The 26,418-nt window shown below is 39.2% G+C and overlaps 1 protein-coding gene across 2 annotated transcripts in view; it reads right to left on the bottom strand.

Moving 5' to 3' along the window:
* Positions 1-15,150: 15,150 nt before the first annotated feature.
* LOC5573555 (histone-lysine N-methyltransferase trithorax) overlaps positions 15,151-26,418 on the bottom strand; it is a 141,820-nt gene continuing 130,552 nt past the window's right edge. For both annotated transcript variants that reach the window (XM_021848908.1, XM_021848909.1), the window contains 3 exons: positions 23,121-23,254; positions 22,868-23,043; positions 15,151-15,868 (listed from right to left, as the gene is read on the bottom strand). In XM_021848908.1, the coding sequence (XP_021704600.1) occupies positions 15,695-15,868; positions 22,868-23,043; positions 23,121-23,254 (484 nt within the window). In that variant the 3' untranslated portion in view covers positions 15,151-15,694. The remainder of the gene's footprint in view (positions 15,869-22,867; positions 23,044-23,120; positions 23,255-26,418) is intronic.

Here is a 26,418-nt window from a genome sequence, read left to right as displayed (position 1 = left end):
AAAGTTTAAAACTATTAGATAGCAATGAGTTTAAAATAGTAACAATCAATATGTTACAGAATCTTCAATCGAGCATATCTCAATTTTTACGTTATGCTGATAGACCCTTTTCAAATATTTCACTAGGTTCCATTATGTGAGAAAAACACTATACAATGGCTAAATATTGAACAATATGGAGGAAAATTAAAAATGCACGGAAGGGCCAAACTGATTTTGATGGAAATTTTCAGTTAGGCCCTTTTATGACCAGTTAGGCCCTTTAAGTTTTATCATTTTCAGATAGGCCCTTTTAAATTTGAATAAAATTACCATTAATAATGCATTTTGCATGCCCGTAAGAGTATGTAGGAGTAATTTACGTAAAAAAAAAGATACGAATAATGAAAAATCAAGTTTGTTTACATTTTGCAGTTAGGCCCATTCCAAATGTTACGCTAGAATTTCGAAAGCAAAGGATCGGTTACTATAAGCAATTTTCAGCATGTCTTTGTGCGAACCACATCACACCACTGTTCAAAACCCGCTCGTGGGTCGTACAAAATCTTCTCGAGGACCACACAAAACCTTTTCAGTTTGGTGATCACTGATGTATAATGATATTACAAATGCCAAACAAAAATAAAAATTAAAATATGTCCATTAAGCATCATTTTAATTTGCGCCCTATTTCGATTTCATTGAGTTTGACAGTACCACGGACCAAAATTTTTCGGTACACTGACATTGTATGGCAGCTGTCATGATGCTTCCGGGTTGGTACTAAATATGGATGTAATAAAGTCATGTGCGTTTAAAATTGACATGAATATTTCAATAAGGGGGTTTTGGAATAAAATCCTAGTACGCCTTTGCGAGCATGTTTATTTAAAGCTATAATTGCAAATCAGCACTAGTAACAAACAGATGAAAACATTTGTTTATTGGCTCTTTTGGAGTGCAGTTTTATGCTCGACTAAGTTGTAATAAGCGTTCATTCTTAATCAAAATTGTGCCCTATTGAAATAATCACGCCAATTTATTACCGGGTACCCCCGTTGGTTTGACCACATTTAATCTGAACACTTTTTAATTTGTACCCCGCTAATTTGCACGTCGTTCAGATTAAAAATGGTTCAAACGTCATTTAGCTCATGGAACGGAGTAAACTGAAACGAAACGCTGTGGAACGGAACGCAGAATCAAAACAAAACAGAGAAAGAGGTAACCAGAAACACGATTCTAGGGTGACTAGATGTTCAAATTAAAAATGAACCCCGATGGTTTGCATGAGGTAGCGTTCAAATTAGCGGGGTTGCACGGTAGTAATAAGTAACAACTATACGGTTTGAAAAACAAAAATACATTTTTATTTACTTAATATAAACATTTTTAGTTCGATCACAAATCGTTATCATCTTCATAGCAATCGCATAGCAAAACCTTTTTCTTCAGCCAAGTTCGTCTACCGTAATGCTTCCTCTAGTTCTTCGACAGTAATTACGGACATTTATCGAATTTCAATGTTAAAATCTGAAAACCAACTCCAATGTAATCATATTCAGTATTACCTTACCAGAAAGAAGATCGAAAAATGTTGTTGGCAGTCCGGATTCTAACAACAACTGCTCACGTTTGTCCGCCATTCTTGATTTTTTAGCTCTATTTAGCATGCATTTAGCTTTCACAGCGAGGAAAGTTAGCCGAAATTATATGAACGGAACATAACCCGGATAAAAACGTATCATTCAGTGAATGGAATAAACCATTAATGTACAATATAATGTATTGGATACAATACAGCGTATTGTAATTGAATGTCGAAGCAATATTATTCATGTTTGGATATACAATTCAAAAACAATATAATATATTGTAACAGAACATTGTATTGTTTTTAATTGGTTTTATACCTTACAATTTTGGTCAAATTCCTATTTTCGCGTAAAACAACTGTTGCTTTTTTCTATGTAGCTTTGCTGAAAGAAATAAACAAAACAAGTTCAAAAAGTAAGAAATGTTGGGTGGAAAATATTCAAAAAGTAAAAATAAGTAGTTTTTTAGAAGTCACTTGACATTAGCTGTAACGACGAATGCAACCATAATACAGTTTGTTGAATTGTTTTTATATTGTACAACAATACACGAATTGCTTATCAAGACAATACATGAACAATATATCGTATTGTATTTTCAAAATGTTTGTATGAGAAAATATCTATATTTGTATTGTTACGATACTTAACCACCCATACACTATATTGCAAAAATCTCATATACCGTACAGTGAACTGTTCAAAACAATATATTGTACTGTAACTGTATTGTCATATTACAATATACTGTATTGTATTTCCAATATATTGAATGGTACTGTTTCAATACGTTATATTGTTTTTGTATTGTATTTTTTATTCGGGAAGTCTGTCATAACATGTGCATATAACTTGAACATGAGCTGCTGTTACTAATCTTTATTCGAAGGCTATTGAATTCAAATAGTTTTTGTTGTGACACATATAAGTGATCAATTGAAATGAATTAGACCGGCTATGGAGTGGCAGAAATACTTTTACAAATCAAGCAGACTGAGGTGGAAAGTAAATTAGCTGTGGTAGATAATGTCTGCACATGGTTTGTCGGCGAACCAAATAAGACTGATACGTGAAAAGTGAAAGCATGGTTCGAAATCAAGTCTGTGCTGTTACTTCAATAGGTCCTAACTGACATAAGCAATTTCTCTTCATCGATTCTCTCTTTCGCTAATAACTTCGCTAAATTAGATAAATATGTAATATTTCTTAGTTCTGGGCCCAGATAGCCGTAGCGGTAAACCCGCAGCTATTCAGCAAGACAAAACTGAGGGTCGTGGGTTCCAATCCCACCAGTCTTGGATCTTTTCGGGTTGGAAATTTTCTCGACATTGCAGGGCATAGAGTATCTGCGTACCTGCCACACGATATACGCATGCAAAAATGGTCATTGGCATAATAAGCTCTCAGTTAATAACTGTGGAAGTGCTCATAAGAACACTAAGCTGAGAAGCAGGCTCTATCCCAGTGGGGATGTAACGCCAGAAAGAAAAAGAATGTAATTTTTCTTGTTAATGAAGATTATATAGTGATTCTTCATCCTACAGCACAAAACTTATTATTATTATTTATTTACGAAACTATAAAAAAGATAATCAGTTTTCTGCAATAACGCAAAAAGAGCAACGATGAAAAGAAATCGATGAATACAGATAAGCCCTTATGAAATGTAATCTAAGTAGCTAAACAATCAAGATATCCTTGGCTACGCCCCCGACCCTAGTAACTAAGAGTTTGTTATTTTTCATAACTGTTCACTTGTTCCAAGCTTATTCCATTCCTTCGAAACGGTACCCCATTGTAAGAGGTTATGGGCTCGTCCGGCAATGATTCGGTGCACGGTATCCCCCAATACCAAGGAGGTCCTGAATTCCATAACTGGAGTTTTCGTGTACGTGCGTACCTGGACGCTATGGGAGTGGAACATACCCTGACGAAGGATGCCCCGGAAGAAGCTGCTGAAAAAGCGAAGTTCGACGAGGCGGACAAGAAGGCAAAGTCGTGGTTGATCGGGTTCCTGGGAGATGAGTGCATGGAGACGGTACGCGAAGCAAAAACGGCTAAGCATACACGGAGGAAATGAAGTACTCAAATTCCGGGGGTTCGTGCGTTAACCTAATTTTGAGTTGATGGGGTATAAGTTGTTTGCATTTACAGCCATGCGAAAAAATACTTACTGGCTAAGTTGTTTTCACTCAATCGGCAGATCAAATAACTCAACTTCCAGTACTGTGCCACTTACTCAAATTTGAGGTAACGCACTAAGGTTCGGTTTTTGGGTTGTTTTGCTCTTCGCTCTCTGACAACAATAGAAGGAGCGAATGAAATGGGGAGAGAAAAATAACTCAAAAGTGAGTTAAAAAATACTCAAATATGGGTTTTCCGTTTTCTCCGTGTATGTGGCAAGCATTGCAAAAGAGCCATGCCACGAAATCGTTAGCGACGCAGAATGTGGTCCGGAAGCAACTCATGCGCTTGAAGCTACAGGAAGGCGAAACCATGCGGAACCATTTGGTGCGGTTCGACGATCTGATCCGGCAACTACGAGTATCAGGCGCGGATTTGAAGGAACCGGATATGGTGTTAACGCTGTTTGGTACGCTCCCAGAAAGGTATGACCCGTTGATAACTGCCCTGGAGAACCACGGTGACGATAACCTGACGTTGGACGTAGTGAAGCAACGGCTTCTGGGTGAAGAAGTCAAGCAGCTCGAACGGCAACCGGACAGCACGATCGAGAAATCTACGGCGTTTGCAGGTGAGAAGAATAAGGATCGACCGAAGAAATTCATCGGAAAGTGCCATAAGTGCGGCAAGAAAGGGCACATGAAGAAGGACTGCCGGCAGAAGAACCCCAGTGAAGCGAACTCGGCTACTGGATTCGGAAGCAAGGCGGTAAGTTTTATGGCTGGTCGCACAGGTGAAGCCCGAAATAGTGACGGACGATTAAGCTTCAAGCTAGACAGCGGATCAAGCGATCATCTAGTGAACGATGCTGCCGTGTTCTCGTCGTTGAGCAAACTATCAAGTTCCATCATCATCAACGTCGCGAAGGACGGTGAAACTTTGGAAGCTCGAAAGAAAGGAACCATCGAAGGTGTGAGCAACAAGGGTGTTCAGATGACGATCAACGAAGTTCTGTTTGTGCCGGAGCTAAGAGACAACTTGATGTCTGTCAAGAAATTGGCCAAGGCTGGAATCTCGGTGCTGTTTTGCGGTAAGCAAGCTACCTTGCAGAAAAACAACACAGTTATTGCTACAGCGTACTTGAAAGGAAGTTTGTACGAGTTGAATGTCAAGCTTCAAGCGTCTTCTGCGAATGTATGTCAAGCTGAGGTGAGTGAGTTGTGGCATCGTCGGCTAGGTCACCTGAACCAACAAGCAATCTTGAAGCTGGTCCAGCACAATATGGTTGAAGGTATCAGAATGAAGCCACAGAAGATCGGATTTTGCGAACCATGTGTGCAGGGCAAGCATTGCCGTGAGCCCTTCGACGGAACTCGTCAACGTGCAACTCGGGTTCTGGAGAGAATACACTCGGACGTATGTGGAACTATCGACCCCCCGGCGTGGGATGGCTCACGCTATTTCGTATCTTTCATCGATGACTACAGCCATTTTTCGGTGATTTATCTGATGAAGAAAAAGAGTCAAGTTTTCGAGCGGTTCCGAGAATACGAAGCAATGGTGACTGCGGCTTTTGACAAGAAGAGTTCGAAGCTGACGGTGGATCAAGGCACGGAGTATGGATCCAATGAGCAGAAGAAATTGTACAAGAGCAAAGGAATTCAAATCGAGTCGACGGTTGCATATTCCCCGCAACAAAATGGGGTGGCCAAGCGGCTCAATCGAACGCTCATCGAAAAGGTACGTGCTATGCTTATAGATTCCAGATTACCGAAAAAGATGTGGTGTGAAGCTGCCTTGACTGGTGTGTACCTAATGAACCGGAGTCCGACGGCAGCCCTGTCGGTCCAGAAGACCCCCGCGGAACTGTGGCTAGGAGTGAAACCCAATCTGTAGAAGCTTCGAATTTTCGGATGCATAGGCTTCGCTTGGATACCTGGTCATCAACGAAAGAAGCTGGACGCAAAAAGTTGTGAAGCGGTGATGGTCGGCTACGCGCCGAATGGCTATCGGCTCTGGAATCGAACTCATCGGAAGATCATCGTGGCTTGTGACGTGAAGTTCGATGAAGGTCGTTTTCCGTATGAAGTTGACAATGAAGCCAAAACAGATTCACCATTGGTAGTCCAATGTTCCTACGAAAAAGAGGGATGATGAAGCCGAAGCCGAACCCGTTACGCAAGAACCAGAAGTGGCAAGAGAGTTTGAAGAACAAGACCAGCAAGATCTGCTAGACCAGCTTGATGATTCCGATGATGAGATGGACGAGGCAACAGCATCGGCGCTCCCATCGCAACCAGAACACCACGAGTCCGAAGGACAAGCGATGGTGAGGCGCAGCGATCGGGAGCGCACACTTCCGGGTAAGTTGCTCGACTATTTCGTTGGTTACGGAGCAATTTCTGCTGTCCCATTGTCCACAGATGTACCCAAAACGTTTGGTGAAATCGCCCGCCGAGATGACAAAGACGATTGGATGCGTGCTGTGGCAAACGAGTTGGAGTCGTTGTAGAAGAACAATGTCTGGCAACTTGTGACCTGCCCCAAGGATGTGAAACCGCTCAAATCCAAGTGGGTGTTTCGACTGAAGGAGGACGAAAACGGTAGACCGGTTCGCTACAAAGCCCGACTGGTGGCGAAGGGGTATCTCCAGCAGCAAGGTCACGACTACGAAGAGACGTATGCTCCGGTGGCTCGCCTGGCAACCATCCGCACCGTATTGGCAGTTGGCGTACATCGGCGATACTACTTCCACCAAATGGATGTTCGTACCGCGTTTCTCCATGGTCGCTTGAAGGAAACCATCTTCATGGAAGTCCCGGATGGCGTAGCTGCGAAACAAGGTCAAGTCTGTCGGTTGGTGAAATCCTTGTACGGTTTGAAGCAATCTCCCAGATGTTGGAATGAGCGATTCAACGAGGCGATAGTCACAATGGGCTTCAAGCGTTCACAACACGATTATTGCCTGTACACCAAGCTGGATGAACACGACGAGCTAATACTGATCCTGTACGTTGATGATCTCCTGGTGGCTGGACGCAATCAGAAATCAATTTCAAAGCTTAAGAAGGACCTAGCATCGAAGTTAGAAATGTCCGACTGTGGGGAGCTCCGACACTTCTTAGGCATGAAGGTAGAGTACAATCGCGACGATGGGCAGCTGAAGCTTTCTCAAGATGCCAGCATCGAAAAGCTGGTGACACGTTTTGGAATGGCTGAGTGCAATCCTGCTCGTACACCGATGGAAAAAGGCCTGGTGCTCGATCGAAATGGACCGGACGCAAACCAACCATATCTTGAGTTGCTGGGATCACTGATGTACGTGATGCTCCGCGTTCGACCGGACATTTGTTATCCTGTTGGCTACCTGGGGCGTTTCCAGCAACAGCCGACCGTCGAGCATTGGCAAGCCCTGAAACGAATTGTCCGTTACTTGCAAGGAACAAAGAAGCTGATGTTGCAGTTCAAGCGTAACCCAACTAGTAGTCCATTGGTTGGATACGTTGACGCCGACTGGGATGATGATGATGATGATGATTATTTAGCCACCATCAGCGCAAGGATTACCTATGGCTGCAGAATCATACCGGGATGGTATGATCTACCTGATGGTTTGTTGTAGCAGGGCTAGTTAATATCTTTGAAGACCTTTGGAAGACAACACTAAGGCTGTTTTCTCATGACAAAAGGCTGGCGACCCCACGCACTTTCATCCAGTCAACAGTTCAATTAACTCCCTTACACGGTAGTTTGCGAATACCCTTTAATGGGTAAAAATTCACCCATTTCCGCTAGAAGTGCCTCTCCACATTTAAAGAGTAAACACGGTTTACTCTTTAACGGGTAAACGCGGTTTCTGTCAATGAATGGGTATTTTTTTACCCTTTTTGTAAATCTCGCTCACGGCATAAAAAGGGTAAAAATTTACCCTTTTTGGCATAAAAAAGGGTAAAAATTTACCCTTTTTGCGATTAACAGAAATAAATATTATAATTATAACCTCAACTAAAAAGACCATTGAAATAAAATTGTCTAAATAAGGGGATTTTATTAAAGAAATCAATGGTTTACAAAATTAATAACTTATCAACTAAGTAAATTTGATTTTCACACCATCTGCCTCGTCATTTGAACGGTGGCTGGAATCATCTGGCATCTGTTGTAGCCTGCAAGAACAACAATAGTACAAATTGAATTTATAATATTGATATTAGTTTATAGCAATTCTTTATGAGTGCATAACTTACCGCTTGTTCAAGTACTGTATAAAAATAGTGGAGCTAAAATAAAACAAACAAGTTATATTAAAACTTAGCAACTGAGCACAAGACATCTGATATTTATGAGACGTGTGCTAATTGCCAGATGATGATGGTCGCGTAGGATTGTTTTTTCGATTGTAACTATTTTTTCACCCATTAATGAGTAAAATTTTACCCGTTTTTATACTGTATGCGAGTTAAAAGAAAGAGTATATTTTTACCCATTTCATGATTGTGAAATTCCCCCATTTTATGACAGATATGATTGCTATTCGATAATGGGTATATTTTTACCCATAAAAGGGTATTCGCAAACCACCGTGTAGGCTACCCCTCCCCAATACCCATTATATAGTAATATATCATATATAGTGTTATTAAAGTATCTTACCGACTGGGCGTCAGATACTGAAGACCGGAAATCGGTAAGCGGTTACCTGTTTCATGTATTTGGATCCACGGTGACCTGGTGCAGTAAGAAGCAAACCACGGTTGCAACTTCGTCTAGCGAGGCGGAGTACATCGCGCTTAATGCAGCGGTAGCAGAATCCTTGTGGCTGCAAGGAATACTTGAAGACCTTCAAGAATCCACCAAACCTGTTACCCTGAACGAGGACAATCATAGTTACATTTGTATGGCGAAGAACCTGGAGACAAAACGCACCAAACATATAGATGTCAAGCATCATTTCGTGCGTGATCATGTAGCTTCCTGGATGCTTAAGATTGAACCCATCAAGACGCAGAATCAATTGGCGGATATTTTTACAAAGGCCCTGGAGTTCAGCCGGTTCAAGACCCTGAGGATGAAGATTGGATTATCTGATTGAGAGGGGGTGTAATCTAAGTAGCTAAACAATCAAGATATCCTTGGATACGCCCCCGACCCTAGTAACTAAGAGTTTGTTATTTTTCATAACTGTTCACTTGCTAATAAATCTCCGTTGAAGTCAGACGCTTTCCAACCTTATTCCATTCCCTTGAAACGGTACCCCATTCTAAGATGAAAAAACAACAACACAGAAGTCAAGCGTGTGCTAGAATAAGGGCGTAAGTCACATGTTCGATTTCTCTTCATCGATCCTCTTTTTTGTGAATAAAGGCGACAATATGCAAGTTTGTCAGCATTTTTTCACTTCAAACCGCTTGGCAGCGATGTAATCTTGCTTCCTGAGGCAAAAAAATGGGTTCGATTCCCGGTCGATCCAGGATCTTATCGTAAAAGGAAATTTCGTTGACTTCCCTGAGCATAGAGCATGCCACACGATATACGAATGCGAAAATGACAACTTTGGCAAAGAAAGCTCTCAGTTAATAACTGTGGAAGTGCTCATAAGAACACTAAGCTGAGAAGCAGGCTCTGTCCCAGTGAGGACGTAAATGCCAAGAAGAAGAATAAAAAGCGATGCTGTCACACTGTTAAATCCCATTTACGGTGGTAACTCTGTTTTGATGCGGTGAGTGCCAAAAGAGTTACCTTCAATGGTCCATTAGGGAATTTGGTGAGCAGGGAAACGATACTATCATTACAGGATCGCATAACTTCTTAGTTTTAGGACGATATTGTCCTCATTGGAACTGATCGTAGGTCAGTGGAGTCTCTGAAGAGGGAGATAGCGAGGATAGGTCTACACGCAAAGAAAACATTTTTATATATCAAAAATATTCTGTATCATTACAATCATTTTCCTGTATTATTTGCCGGCTTATAATAGCCTTTCATTGTTTTAATAACGACTATGAGTTTAGTTCAAAAATATTAATTGTTGAATTTGACAGCTGGGTCCAATAGGGTTCAACAACATTAATTTTTGATTCAATATTTTTTTCTTTTGAAATAACAATATGTTTGCTTTAAAATAAAAATTTATATTTTTAAAATAAATCTTACTGGGTTTTTAATTTTAAAATGCTTATATTTGAAATGAAAAAAGATTTTATTGATCCCAGACCAACTTTTTCCTCCTGCCCCTCCCGCCGAATTTTATTTTGCTCTTATTTTAAAATAAAGAAAACAGATACAACTTTGAATACCTTATATTTTCGTTTTCATCATATATCCAACAATTTACGTAAGAATTTAATCTGCCTGCAGAACCTTACAAAAAATAGGAGGCCGTTCATGAATCCCACGTGATTCAGAGCTGCCGCTATTTGCTGGAATTTCTTGGACTTTTGGTAGACCCTTATATTTTACCAAAATGATTGGAGATTAAAAATGACATTAGTACTTGCGCGACTATCTCAATGTCTTCTTAATGAATAAACTTGGTTCGCTCCGCAAGCGACGGGGTGGAATCGGCAGCTCGATTTCTCGCGGCTGTATTGCTGTAGGAGTAGACTGCAATTACAAAAGCTGATGAGAATCCAAATTCTACAAAAATGTCTACAGCTTACCAAGAAAAGTTCCAATAACGATTTCGGTCATTCCGAATCAGTTGCGCAGTTTTATTACATGGAATATTTCCTCCACAGACAGTTCTTCAATAACTCTTGACGGACATTTTTACTTCAACTCTGTTTCTGTCAAATAAAATGGCGGGTCGTAAGCTGCCATACACACTGAATAAAATTTTCATTTAAATTAAAAATAAAAGTGGCGGAAACAAATCAGTCTATATTTTGAAATAAATATTTTATTTTGTTGTTTCAAAAAAAAATTAAATTGGAAATGCTGCCAGTAAATTCAACAATATTTTTGTTTTGTTCTGATAAAAGTCATTGTTAAATCAGTACAATTTGTTGATTTACAACAAATTGAAAAAGCTTATTGCAAACAACAAGAACAATTATTGTTTTGAATCGTTGTGAATTCTCTGCGTGTAACATTTTTTTTATACCAACACGAAGTACATGATTGCAGGTAAAGATAGAGGTAGATCGCGAAAGCCCCCAAACACGAATGACAAATGTTTCAAATTTCAATTATTTCCACTCATTTTGACAATTGATCTTATTGAGTTATGGGACCCGTCACTTGTTTAGCACATTTATGGTTAATTTCTTTCAGCACTCAACTGTAGACGCAAGGTGGTTTATGATTTGAAATACGTTTTATTTTATCGCTTTAAATTGTTCAATTCAACATAATACTTCAAATGAGAAAAAAAGAAACCTAAACTTAATAAACTGCAATTACGTTCCTAAGTAGTAATAGTTGTAGTATTTTTTATGTATGTATGCACGTGGTAATTAATAGTAGTATGTTTGTTGCAATTATTGGTTGGTAAAGCCGAAAATTTACACGATCGAATGAATCGTTATCAGCACTCCACGTTTGAGTGGGTGACTTTGTGTGCTAGCGCTATTGTTCGAACAAGAGAGAGTCTTACACACGGATCAAAGGTATTGTATTGTTTCACGGACTCGGGTCTCTACACAGATTTATTATCAACTCGATAAAGTTACGGTCGGTACTTTAGATCCTTTAAAACTACTTTGTGTGGTTTGTGTGAGTGGGTGTTTATTGTATATTTGTGTGTGTCAGTAGCTCGAAGTCGGTGTGTATGAGTGTTCGTGTTGTACAATTTTTAACTATGCATACTTTGTCCACCACAATAGTTTCATTATCAATTAATAATATCCTTTCTTGTGTTGCATTTTGAATATTTCTATTTGAACGTTATTTTTAGTAGCAATTAAGTTAAGATTTCACAAATTACTTTTCAGTTAGTATCACATTTGTTTTCACTTCACCATGTTTTAATATGATGTAACCGGTAAGCGGTTACATTCATTAAAAACTCAATCTACGCTATGTTTTGATTCACTTATTTCTTCGATTCTACAATTAAGAGTGTTTATGTGTGTTTTTTTAACTACAAATGTACAAATAAAATTACTATATAGCACGTAAAACTGTTAGGCTTGTCTATTTTATACCATAAATAATTCTTAGATGTAGTGCAGCTGTTTCATTTGCTGCAATGACTTACTTAAAACATTTAATGTTTTGCCGGCGCAGTTGTTTAAATAAGAATATAAAAGAAATAAGATTGAAATGGCAAGATAACGTTCACTGATTTGTCAGCGTTTCTTCGCAGAAGGTTCAAAGGAACACACTTTGAGCGATTCCTGATCGCCTGAACCAAATTGAACCAACCGTTTATAACTTAGAACTTACTAGTTAAATAGGCAATAGCTTCAAATACGTAAGAACTGTTTAGACACAGGAAATTATACAAATTAAAATCCCTAAAAGCGTTTGTAAAATTTAGGTTTCGGGCCTTGAATAAAACTTAGGATAGTTGATTATGTACAGTCTGCTGCCATTATTCTCATTTCTACACTTTTGACTGGCGAGATGGGGATAAAATGCGTATATTCATAGTTTTTCTTTTGAACAGTCAGTAATACTACAACCTTCAACCGTTTAGCAAAGACAGATATTTAAGATGTTTCCAGATATTAGTTCTGTGTTTGAAAACATTGTGTACTTTGAGCGATTATATTGATCTTGGCATGCACTACCAACACCAAAGCAAAGAATTTTCACTACCATTGTAAGAGCTAGTAAAAGTGCATTTGATTTGTACATTATTTTACTTCACAATTTCCACTGGTCTTGGGTTGATTGAAACGACAGCGAGTAAAACTTCTACTGGATTTTAGTCCATAAAATTCGAGTTGTGGTGGAGATGTAAAATTTGTCTACACGAGAATTGTTTTTTCCATTGAACGATTCGGAATCGGAGCGTAATGTGTATGTTTCGTGTTAATGCTTTTCAGCTTATGTGTGTATGTGTTTTTCATAGTATCTATCTTTAAATTCTCTTTTCATATGATAGTGGCTCAATCGAGAACTACTTAATTTATTTATACTGCCCATACTCGCAAAACAGTCCCATTTCAATTTTCATCACTTTTGAGTTTTCTTCATGAATCATGTTTATTGTTAGTATACTTCATGGTATCATACTTAAAATTATATTTATGTATGGACAAAATGCGAAAAAAAATACCAAATCATGTGCGTCCCATATTGAAAGTACCCGCATAACAGTCCCACTAGTAGATTACGACGAAATTCATGTACCCTTATTCCTATTATGATTTCTGTAATCTTGCATCGTAGTTTTCATCCCATAAGAAAAAGAAATATTACAAATTACAGTGTTTTAAACTATCTGCACTCCATAACACATGTTGTTTTTCATTTTTGTCTAGAATGCTTCTGGTGTGATGAGTGATTGAAACATATCTAGTCCTTATGAGAGTCTAAATTAAAAATAAGATAAATAGCTTCCCTCTAAGTCAAACCTATAGCTGTCATAACTTTTGTCTTCTGACCAATTACCTAAATCTCCGGTAGGTTCATCTTTCTAACGACATGGCGGGGAGGCTTTTTGGGCTAAAATGGGAATTAGCATACCACCACTGGAATCGTTGACTGGTCAAGCAGTACGTTTAGCGACACTAATGGTGATAATTAAGAAGGTGCAATGAAAAGCCAGCATTATGGATATCTAAGAAATGTCCAACAGCTTTTTCGAAATCAGGCTAATCAAAACTTACCCGCCTTAGTACCTGTGTTTCAGATACTACAACATGCTGCAGGTGAATCCTAACTACTTTTCCTATATGGCCGGCCGCAACGCATTCATCAAACCCAGGAATTTCTTGAGGACTGTTACTATCACCACCATACTATTTTATATTGTATAATAAGTATTGCAATTAAAATATGAAAGCACTATAGTAGCAAAAGGAAAAGTCCCTTGGAATCCATGATAAACTTGGCAATAAATGTGTCAAGATGCGCGATAACTAAGTAAGCGAGTCCCAAGTAATGGGACTGGTATGCGGGTATATTTGAATTTGAAGAGGAAAGTACTCGGATAACGAGTCCCATTGGCAAGTATCTTGGATTTGTATATAAAAAAACAATCGCATTCACAATATTTTAGTAGTTGTTCATTTTTTTGTACTCTAATGATAATGTGTTGAGTAATGTCACTAAAATTTTCTGCTGCCTGCAGCGGCGTTACGAAAACCTTTGCAATAATGTTCAATTGCGTTTTTCTCGACATGACGATTTTCCTGATGGGACTGTATTGCGAGTATGGGCAGTATAGGCATTCCAAGTTGAACAGCGATTTTTTGAAGTGTCGAATCGGGAATCAAACCAATCGGAATATGTTTATTACTAGACACATTAGGCTTATACTTCGATCAATTTCTACAGGATAAATACTGTTAGTTTTACGTATAGGAATTCTAGTAATAAATTCTAGCGAAACTAGTTTAACCTAAGTTAGGACTTAGAGCTTTCATTCAGTCCTATTTCAAAATTCAAATCACTGTAGGGTAAAGAAGAATCCCAAGTAACAACTAGCCCGCTAATTTACTTTTTTGGACTTATAAGGCTTTTATAAGGCTAAAATTTCAGCTGTACAATGGCGATATATGAGCACGCAGGGCAAACTAACGTGCTATTTCGTTACTGAAATACTTGGGCGGGTATCTCCACGATTCATTATTGCATGGGTTTTTTTCATGGCTGATCACTGAATCACCGAATCTCTGCAATAAAAAGCTTTTCAATAAAACGCATGTTGTGGCCGGATATGAGCCACATAACCTCAATGCTTGTGTGAAATGCATCATGAAGTCCTGGAGGTTCTAGCTCCTGCAAGGAACTCCAAAGAAACTTTTGAAACTTCGAAGAAGTCTTGGAAGATTCTTTACGAAAGTTGCTAAAATAATTATTGAAAAAAATATCATACGAAAACCCTAGATGATATCCTGCAGGTGGATTCTTTGGAGGCATTAATGTTAGTATAATGGAAGGAGTTGAAGGGTCTTACTGTAGCATTTCTTGTGTGAAACTAGAAATGAACTTTTGAAAAATCCATGGAGAATTATCTTGAGAAATTATTTGAGAAATCCGAGAATAGTTTTCAACCCGAAATCTCAAACCGGTAGCAAACATCAGTGTGTTGGGGTTTATTTCAGTTCTGTAGGGTTTAAACGAAAGGAAAACGTGAATAGATTCAGCAACACTCCAGGAGATCCAAAATTGGTCACTGTAGTCTCCGGGAAATAGTTAGATCTGGAAAAAGTCCCTTCAGAGACCATTACTGTGAAGACCTGTAAATCGTAACCAATCAAGTATTCTTCAGACTTTCGCTGTTCAACTTCTGCCATGCATTGTCGTCCAGATAAAACAGGATTCAGTTCTATGATTTGACCTTTAAAAAGTGTGGTATGATTTTTGTTCGTTTTCGAAATCTGTTACACAGAAGCACACCCTTAACATCTCTTATGTACAAACGAAGCGATATCACCAACTCTCTCACTCTCGCCATCGCTTAGGTTATACATATGCTAATGCAGCTACATAGTTGAAAAACTCACAATGTATTTATGTGTTATAATACACGTACTTTGGAGACACTACTATTCAAATCTACAAACACACAAGTGTACGCTTAGGTTTCGATAAAAAAGGAAACATTTCACCTTAAACATATGGCTGTCGCGAGTAACGCAACATGTTGCGTTTCGTCCACACTGTGATGCATTCTAAATATCACACGTTTTCAACTATCGTTTACGCAAAAAAAAAGATCGCCTCCCGTTTTCCCTTTCTCAAAACAGCACCTTTGGTATTTTTTCCATGCAAAATTCCTTAAATCAACCTGTATCCGATGGTCGGTTACACCTATTGCTTCTTCTGCTACGCCTCTCGTTCTAAAACCTTGCTCCATTGCTTAATGCGAATCCAGTTCTGCTCTAGTTCAAATATTTGCGACACTTCTTCGACCCACACGAACAGGGGATTTTGACGTCCTCGAAGGGAAACTTGTAGTCGTACGTTAGCTCCTCTCCCTGGACGATCCGCCGGAGTGCAAAGATGATGATGTGCTTGTGGCCCAGTATGTCAACGACCTTCGAGTAGCAGTTTGGCTGCGAGAATGAGATAAAAAGACACAGATTTTAGAGTGCGCACAAGTTCAAGGTCGAATGAACGGAGGTTGAGATGGAAGGTACAGTATGGCCCATTAAAAATGCGAAAATTAGTTGAACTTGAAATTAGCTAATACAAACGGTATTTCAATGGTTTTCGTAGGTGAATGTTATTCCTGATTACTGTAGTATATTCTAACATCACTTCCATATATGCCAAATATTTTGCAGAGAATGTTTGGTAATTCGTTAGCTTTTGAAGGTTTTTTTTTAATGTGCAGTATTTTTAAACATTTAGGATTTTTTCATCACTAAAAAACTTTCCGCATTTTAACTTTGTCTGTGGTTTAACCCTCTCTTTCCCATGGAAGTTTTCGACAAACTTGAAGTTGATTCTGGACAAACTTACGACACACCGAATCAGATGAATATTATGCAATAGTTAGAAGAATATGATTCCATATTCTTCAGATTAATCATATAGCAACTATCTGTTTAAACAGTAAAACTATTGATAAACAATCAATCTGCTATCGAGAAAAAAAAAAATCATTTTGTTAAACGAAAAGTTTAGCCTATTTGCAACATTGTTCATTCAAGCACTTTTTATGAAAACGCTTTTATCGTTAAGAAATAGTCGATCAAAGTCATTCATATAGATGACCGAATATTGGAAAAATATTAGCATTACCATTGAGTGGATGAATTAACTTTTTCTTCGTCTTGGCATTACGTCCAAGACAAAGCCTACTTCTCAGCTAAGTATTCTATGAGTACTTCCACGTTTATTAACTGAGAGATTATCGTTTATCGTATAGAAGGCACGGTAGTACCATAAACCGGTGGCAAATTGATCACTGTTTCACAACTTTTAACTTCATTATCCTGAGGAATTCGACAAAACAGGTTGTTCCGACGGTAGCTCAGGGAATTTGGGTTTTCTCCGGATTGGATTTAAATTGCACTGTGAACGCGTGGGTTGATTTTCCGAATAACTTTAACTTTATTGACTTGATATCTTCGTGAGAACATTACCCCGCGAAGCCTATTAGTGGACTGTTGCCTGTTCATTCATGTCTTCCATCCAGCTGCATTTTTTCTTGAATCGACTGTACCTTTCACCTCTTCACACACGCTAGCAAGCTTTCAGTCTAGGCGCGCAAACAGTCTACACACGAAAAGCTCTCACATTTAAACCCTGCTATCCTGCGGTGCGTCGAGTACAAGATTTTTCTCAAACATACACTCCCCGTTGAGACCTTTGGCTCAACAAAACAGTAACTACTTCACTCTTGATCGATCGTCCAGGCTGAAGTCGCTCACTCATCTTCGTTACAGTACCTGCCGATGCTGGAAACGGACTATCTTCTACCAACACATCTCGCTTCTCTCGAACCATTTCGTTCACTAATTGTTGCTCTTGTAAATCCCTTCGCGTCACTCCATCTTCAACTAACAGCGTTTTCGATTTTGCTGCATCATACGGATTAGCCTTGAATTCGTTACACCATATTCGTTTTCCAGATGATGAAGAGATTGATGGTTCGCAACGGTTCCTCGTCATAACGAAAGAATCACCAAGCTGATACTTTTTGCCGTTGAATGAGAGTTGTTGTACACCACGTCTTCGTCCATTTCTCGCACGCTTTTTGACAGCTGAATCGACCGCTGCTGGTTTAATACCGAGAGGATCGTTCTCGATTTCGGAAAACTTTTCCATGATCTTGCCAACTTGTGTGCGATAATTTAGTTGGCACTGTACTGCACGTAGTGCATCCTTTTTCAACTGCGCTGATCCCCCAGCAATCCATCCAAACTCTGTTTCAGCCAACGTAATCGCAGTGTTCTCTATTTTCAGGCGTCCAGCCTTCACCAAGTCGAAGAATACCTCGTTGCCGATAATCAAATCCACTTCTCCTGGTACACGGAACAATGGATCTGCTAACTGCAAACCTGTCGGTACCCTACAAGAACCGGATTTCATTTCCACCTGTGGAAGCCTTGCTGAGATTCTTGGTACGACCAAGAAATTCAAATCACTCGTCGCATACGTATTGATTCGGGAGCGAATTTTCGTCGATACCAGATACTTCACTCGGGTCTGGATGTCGTTGAGACCGCTAATCGGAAAGTCGACGCGTTTCATCTTTAGCCTCAATTTGTTGGCCAATCTCTCCGTAAGAATATGGCTATCGGATCCTGAATCCAACAAGGCACGGCACTTGATGGTGAAACCTCCATGTCCGACCACCAAGACCTCTGCCGTTGATAGCAGCACTTGCCGCTTCGTTGTATCAATCAGCGCGCACATCGTTGTCGCACGCCGACTATCTGGCTCCTGTTGATTTGACTCGTAATCTTTATCAACTTCTGGCGTCGGAGACCTTTCTACACTATTCTGCCAAATCTCAGCCTCGGGATGCAAAAGGCTATGATGCTTACGACCGCAACCTTGCACCTTGCAACGCTGATTGGATTGGCAGTCATTGACTCGATGATTCAATTTCAAACAGTTGTAACACAAGCTCATCCTTGCGGCAACGGACTTGCGCTCCGAGAAATTCATGTCCTGAAATTTCATACATCTGTAGATGGCGTGCTCTTCCGGACAGCATGGACACGCTTCGCTACCCGTTTGCATGAACGATTTCAATGCTTGTGTTGGCGCTTTGATACCAGCAACACGCTGTTTTACTTGGGCCGTTGACTGCTGTACCTGCTGCTGTGAGCGGTTCGTACGCTGCAGAACGCGTCCTCGTTCACGAAGGAACTCCATAAACGTTTCGTATTCTGGTACCTCTCCTCTGGGTATCTTCATTTCCCATTGCTCTTGCGTCTCCTTGTCAAGCTTCTTGTAGAGGACGCTAAGCAAGATCAACTCCCCTAAACCTTCGACAGGATAGCTGTGACCATTCAAAGCATCAACATGCTTCGAACATGTTTCAACCAATTGTGAAATTGATTTCCCACGGTTGTCACTGCTGATGACGTCGCAATCCAGAATAGCGTCAATATGCGTATCCAGTATCAGCCGCTTATCCTCGTACGCGTCCTCGAGAAACTTCCAGGCCCTCTCGTAATCGTTGTTATTCACAACGTCTTGGTCGATTTTGCACTTTGCATCGCCTTCGAGAGAATTGCGCAAGTGCAAAATTTTCATCGCAGGAGTCTCGTTTGGGTACTTCGCCATAATGCTCTTGAAGAGGCTCTTAAAGCTGTACCAATTCTCCGGTGTCCCATCGAATTTTGGGAACGGAGCGTGTAGTTGCGGGGCAGCTGCTTGCACTACTATCGGTTGCTGGAAACCCGGAATGCTTAAACTACTAGACGTACCTGAAGTTACGCGACATGCTTCTTGCGTTCGTGCAATTCTTGTCTGCAAGTCTACGTAAAGTTCGTTATGGATATCCTCGAATACCACGTACTCCTGACGTACTACGGTTCGCTGTTCTTTAGGCAGCAATGCCGAAATTTCGCTATGAATCCTGTCGAATTCATCCGCCTATCGTCGCAGTGTTTCAAAGTGAAGGTTGAGCAAATGTATGCTCACACCTTCCCCTCGCAAAGACTCCTTCATTCGTATCAGCTTCTCCGTTATCAGATCTCGCCGATCTGTCAACATTTCCAACTTGGACTCCATCATCTTCTTCTGCTCGAGTGCTTGCTTCGCAATCTTTTGATCTGCCACCGACGGAACGGGAGGCACGTTTTCACTACGTGATTCCGTAAGCGTTTCTAAAAGGTTCTTTTTCGATACGCCTTTTAACACTCCACGCGGTGTTTCACTATCGCTCATGTTCGAACTTGTTCACTCCTGTTCAATCGAGCTCGCAAAGCATCACGGACACATCCATACTCACCACGCGTGTCACGAACCCGATAAACGTTTTAGAACTGTTTCTTCTTTGGCTTCAGCCGAAATACGCAACCGGTGCGCACGAATGTTCATTTATTCCTATGCCACGGGCACAATCAATTCCTAAACTCAGCCACGGGCTGCACGAAGCACTCGCCGGGCAACATCACGCCACGTACACGCTCACTTATTGTCTTTGGCCACGGGCCACTCCATACAGTGTTTGCCAATAACCACGGGCTATTCCACTGCACACGGTGCAATTAACTTCCGGAAATTGGTACTACACACACGTAGGATCATGCCACGGACACGATCTCACCCAATCGTCGATTACGGATCGACGTAAATTCCGAAGGAAATGCGATCATAATCAAAAACGCAATTTGATCACGGGCTACGCTAATGCACACGATGCAGTCAATTTTCCCGAACACGCACTATGCCACGGACATAATCGTCTTTTAGTTTTCGGTCAGGGACCGCACTTTTGCACTTGGTGCTCTTCTTCCACACGCGAAACAGCAAACACTTCCGGACTCATCCGGAAAACCCTCACAACATCCGGTTCGGATGGACCAAAATGTTCCGACGGTAGCTCAGGGAATTTGGGTTTTTTCCGGATTGGATTTAAATTGCACTGTGAACGCGTGGGTTGATTTTCCGAATAACTTTAACTTTATTGACTTGATATCTTCGTGAGAACATTACCCCGCGAAGCCTATTAGTGGACTGTTGCCTGTTCATTCATGTCTTCCATCCAGCTGCATTTTTTCTTGAATCGACTGTACCTTTCACCTCTTCACACACGCTAGCAAGCTTTCAGTCTAGGCGCGCAAACAGTCTACACACGAAAAGCTCTCACATTTAAACCCTGCTATCCTGCGGTGCGTCGAGTACAAGATTTTTCTCAAACACGGGTTTTAGAATAAAAAAGATTCCCTGTCTTCTATGTTTCGGTCTCCTGAATCTGAAAATGATGTCGAAATTCTTACAACTCATTATCGTGATGCTTCGAATTGCTGGACTCGTTATGACTATGACGTCTTCTACTCTCTCCATCCATAAACATTGACGAAAGAACACATTTAAAAACTGTCAAAATTGATATGCAAAATGGACATCTATAAACGTTGCCAATGAAATATTCAGCATCCTTGAATAAAAATGTTATATGGTAACGACCTGATCAAATTCGACCCCGGATTACTGAAACCCCTGACCTGTTCTGACGAAAAACCGTGGCCAGGAATCACTAAGTCCTTGTACAGATTTTTAAAGTATCTCAATGATATTTCATAATTGTTTTGAAATATCTGGCCACCAAAAATCTATACAAAGCATTTCACAATAAAACAATAACAATAGGGAAGATGTACCGGTATTCGCCATGTACCAGTTGTTCGCCACCCCGGCTTATATAAGTTTTACGACATATATGGTTACCAATTGTTTAGTGTTCGCTAAATTACTTTAAGATGATACGGAAACATTCTTGGAAACCGCATAAAATTCTCAGAAAATAATAGAAAAAATCATTTTCCTTCAAATTTTTGCTCATTTGCACCTATTTTTCGCCATGGTGTTCAGGAACCGAAATTAAATCGTGGCAAATACTGGTCCAGTATTCGCCACCCCCATTTTTAATACAAAAACAAAGTTTCTCATTAGTTTTTATATTTTTCCTGCTGAGCATGGATTGAAAGCTTTCGTTTGATGTATTGACAGCAACCAAAAGTCTTTTGATTAATGTATAAACAATATGTTTCCTTAGGATGGCCAAAACTGGTACACCTCCCCTATTAGAAAAATCTTCCAGATTCTTCTTGCAGGACAGAGATTTTCAATTGTTTACAGAACTCTAATGCTACTAATAATACTAGAAATCGTTTACTATTTCTCAACACACCAAATATGAAGTGGCAATTAGCGTGCACCTTCTGGTAAAATGTGCTTGAAATTGAAATGAACCGGTAATTTTATCTTTTTCAATGTATTCGAATCCTCTGAGCAGAATCTCAATAGAGAAACTTAAAAGTAGATTGGAGTACACCTTTTAATTCTGCCCTAAATGCTTATCTTTGACATATACGAGTATTTCGACTACCACTTGCAGTCTTCTTCAGTGTCAGTTACTCGTATCAACTCCTGGATACGAGTAACTGACACTGAAGAAGACGTCCAATCGAAATGTGATCTTCGGCAAAGTTGTAGCTGGAAGGATTTCACACTAGAAGAGTTAGTTAACTTTTCCATAAAATATTATGACGGAGAGATAGAGGGCTGAACACAAAAGACTGGCGTTTTCTATAGTAATCTCCATATAAACTTCAAATGGCGTGTGCACAGTCAAATTCATTCCAAAACACTTAAAACTTTGGGAGGATCCTATTAACCATAATAAAAATCATTTAGGCATAGGCCAGTCGATATTTCAAAATTTGCATATCTTCAATGAACGCCCTCATGCTGACCAACTTTTCATCTCTAAAACTTGCTCTTAATTGTTGAAAATATTAGTTTGGTTGATATCTTTCAGAGGATGTAGAAGGTCTTAGAGAACGTGTTTTACATGGTCCCAAAAAATGTTTTGCCAGGGTCATAGTTTTGTGAGAGTTTCCGTCTTATGGGTTTGATGTGCCTTTATTATTTGTCAAAATTTATTAAACAGTAAATACAGAGATGTATAAGATTTTTTTTTCTGTAGAAGTTTGTTTTTTTTTTGGTTAGTGATAACTTCAATCAATATCAGCTCATAGTTTTCAAGCGACACAGTGCCGCTTATCACACTTATATAAAGGTCCAGCCGTGCCTCTCCAGAATGAACCCTATCGTTGACGTTTTGAAAGATTCTATCACAAAGATATTGGACTCGATGACTACATGACGAAATTTTAAGGTATACTTCGAAATCCTTTTTCGCAAGGAGAAAGTAACAGATAAAAAACAAGTCCAAAATGCAAAACAGAGTCCATACAGATTAAACCATACAAATAATTTCGTTTTAATTTTCTATATGACCCTTACCATAACACATGATATGGAGATTTTCGCATTTTTTTATGGGCCATACTGTACGTGGGAGCAAGGACTTGACTGGGGACGACGAGACAGCTGAGATAAAGGTCGTAGGTGTCACTTACCTCACACGAATGGTTAATGAAACGTGCTGCATTGCCCCGCATCGTTGCGTCCACGACGAAATGTTCATCGATTTTGAACATGTAGCACCCGATGCCCCGGCTGTCGTAGTACCGTTCGCGTTTGTCCGTCAGGGTAGAACGAATCAGCTCACCGGCGTATTCGATTACCATTTCGCCTAAAATAATGAATGTTATTAGTCCAATGTATTTCACATTAAAACTTTTGTTTGGGACTGAAGGATTTTACACTCACCAGCTTCGATGTCACGGTTGCAGAACAAACCGCGGCCATGGATGTGCGACCGATAGACTCCCACCGATTCCTTGGACGTTTCCTTCAGCGTTCGATAGCGCATCGCCATGGGGAGATTACTGCCACTGCCTCGTCTGTGGTGGAGAATTAATTGATATATATTTATTAATGTATTTAACTTAGTTTAAAAAAGGCTGAAGTTAGAGTTTCGAGATTTTATCTCGGGATTCCTAGAGAGATTCTCTTGGATTTTTTTTTCAGATTCCCCCCAAGAAATTAAAAGTAGAAAAACAATGATCAATATAGATATTGCTTTCAAAAGAACAAGGAGTTTTTTCATCAATTTTAGGAACATACATTTTTTAGAAACTACTTTAAGAATTTCTCAAAGAATTTTCCAAATAACTCACCAAGTATTAGTCTTGTAATGAGTCACTAATGACTCTTCCAGGAAATTATCAGCAGGTACTTTCAGGAATTTCCTTTTGAATTCCGTCAGTGATCATTCTAGGGAAACTGTCGGGTTCAGATTTGTTTAAGAGTATCTTCAAAAATTCATCATTTTTTAGATACGCTCAGGATAATTGTATAGACATTTACTCCTGATATTTCTTAACTGTAATCAGCAACGCCAAAAATTGTTCATTGGGTCTGTGAAATTCTTTTGGAATTGCCTTCTTGAATTCTTAAGACCAGCAGCTACTCCAGTAATTTTAATATTCCTCCCAGGATACATAAAAATTAATTCGAAAATTTTTCCACAGAATATCTCAGGAATTCCCATTAGAAATTCATGTGAAGATTCATAATTTTTTCCAAGAACTCAAACTCCTTGTAAGTTTTCCAAGAAATATGTTCCAGAAGCATTCCAGGATATATACAGTAATTTCTGAACTGAGCTAATCAGATCATGGTTTATAAGACAAGAAGGGAATCCTCACTCATCTTCATGAAAATGGATTTGTGCTCCCAACCATTTTCAACGAAAATGTGCTTTGTGAAATATCTTATGTATAAAGAAAAGCGAATACATATACGTTTTCACTCACTTCCACTATTGGGAGCAGTTTCCAGATTGTTTTTTTCCTTTATCCCTGTTTCCATCGTTGCGTACAGTTCCTTTTATGATGCAAATTATCTTCTTTTATTTGGTTGATGTGGTGGCTTGGTTAACGTGCCCGGTTGTTTTTAGTTATATTCTAGGATTATATTCCGTTGCCGACACCAATTTTGCTATCCGAATTAGGATAAGTTTCTTCCCTTGAAACAGGCCACATCTCAAAGCTGAAATGTTGGGTAAATTAAAATAATCTTGTTAAATATACTGACTAAGATGGATACCCAAGATGCTCCAGTCATATGGCAAGATATGAAAATATAAATCTTATGACCATCATTTATCAAGTTAATCGGTCGAAAGCATCATCATCAAGGAAAAGAATGTGCCTGAAAAATAGTTCATAGTAGATCCTTCTCAAACTATTGTTATGGAGCGAGTATATAAACGTGATATTGGCCAAAATTTTATATTTGAATTATTTGTACATCACAGTTTTAATAAATGCTGGTTTTCCTGATATTTTAGTAAGTATTCATTGTACGCTTAATAAATCTCGGATCCAATATATTCTCCCAGGAATTTCATTTAATTTTTTATGTATTCTCTTCATAACGTTGATAGAGAGTCTCCCTTTGAATAATTCATGATCAAATCCTTGGATGACATAAACCAATTCGTCAATGACGAATTAATTTGAAGTATTTTTGTTTCATTCGTTTAGATTTTTACAGATATCATAGAGACAACAAATTTGCACGAAAGTTTGTGAAGGCGTTTATGGATCAAGTAGGAAGAATTCGTAGAGGAGAGAATTCAAGTAATTCAAGAAAATAATCAAGAAATAAAGTAGGTACCTATTATGAAGGGATCCCTTTAATTTTTTGTTGTAAAAGTTTGAGACGTACTTCCCTCATGATTTTTTGTGGCAATTATTATTAGCACTGTATTCATGAAAGATTTCATCGATTTATTTTTGACAGAATTACAAATAAAAATCATAGCTATAGCTTAACTTTTCTTCTTTCTAGCGTTACAGAATACCAACTGACACAAAGTCTGCTTTGCAGATTTGAGTGCTTATGAGCACTTCCATAGTTATAAACTGAGATTTCCCTAAGATACTTCAATCCATTTTACCAAACTTAGATTTTGTAATCCCTCGGCCTGTCAGCGCTTCGCTTTGTCTGAGCGAGCTGACAAGAGGGTGGAAATATTGAAAAATAAACAAAATCCGAATAATATCTTGTAGGATTTGCTATAGGAATCCATGAAAAACCACGGACTGAATCCTCGAAAGAAATATGTAGGCTTCGTGGCCGTGCGGTTAGTGTTACCAAGCGTTTAGCCGCATCGATCCAAGGAGTGTGTGTTCGATTCCCGCTTCAGTCCGGAAAACTTTTCGACAGGAACGTTTTCCGACTGTGCCACTGGGCGTTGCATGCTAGTCCGTTGTCTAGTGTGGTGCTTCCTTCAAAGGACATATTTGTCCACTGGAAGTATTAACGTGTTGGTTTCTTTTTTTTTGTTACAGGAACAATAGCTGTAGCATTTTCTGGTGTGAAACTTCAACTGAATTTTTGAATGAACAATTCGCTTGAGAAACGAGAAATCGTTGAAAAGGAGTACAGGAGAAATTGCTAAAAAAATCTTTGTAACAAATCTCTGGTAAAAAAAATCTGTGGAATCCCTGAAGCATTACTGAAATAATCGCCGTAAGAACTTCTCGAGAAATTCTTCTAACATTTTCTGGAATAATTATTAAATTTTTCAACTTAAGAATGAACTTTGGATTTTCTAGGAAGAACTTCTGTACAAATATTTGGAAGACATCCTATTGATATCATCCCTTGAGAAATCTTTGGAGGAATTCCTGGAGTAATCTTCAGAAGAATTTCTGGAGAGGTTCCTGGAGGAATTTCTGAATATATTTCACAATAATCTTCTGGACCATCCCGGTAGCTGTCAGTTCTTATTGCTGAAGAATCTTCAAAATAGTCTCGTAGGAATCATTGAAACCTCAATAATTTAAAACAAGTTTCACTGTAGGCAGGATGAGGGAAAAAACAAAAAACTTTAGAGGCCTTCAATTAAAAATAGTAATTTTTAGAGACTTGCGTTGAAAGAGTGACCATGTCTCTGAAAAAGAGACCTGCTTCCAGTCCAAGAAAATGAATGCTGGAGAGGAATCTACGACGAATTCAAACAAAATATGATGCTTCGAACAACCAGCTGTTTATA

This window comes from Aedes aegypti, chromosome 3 (assembly GCF_002204515.2).
Source record: "Aedes aegypti strain LVP_AGWG chromosome 3, AaegL5.0 Primary Assembly, whole genome shotgun sequence".
NCBI classification, from domain to species: Eukaryota; Metazoa; Arthropoda; class Insecta; order Diptera; family Culicidae; genus Aedes; species Aedes aegypti.
Note: the sequence above shows the minus strand (reverse complement) of the source record. Positions and strands in the feature narration are given on the sequence as shown.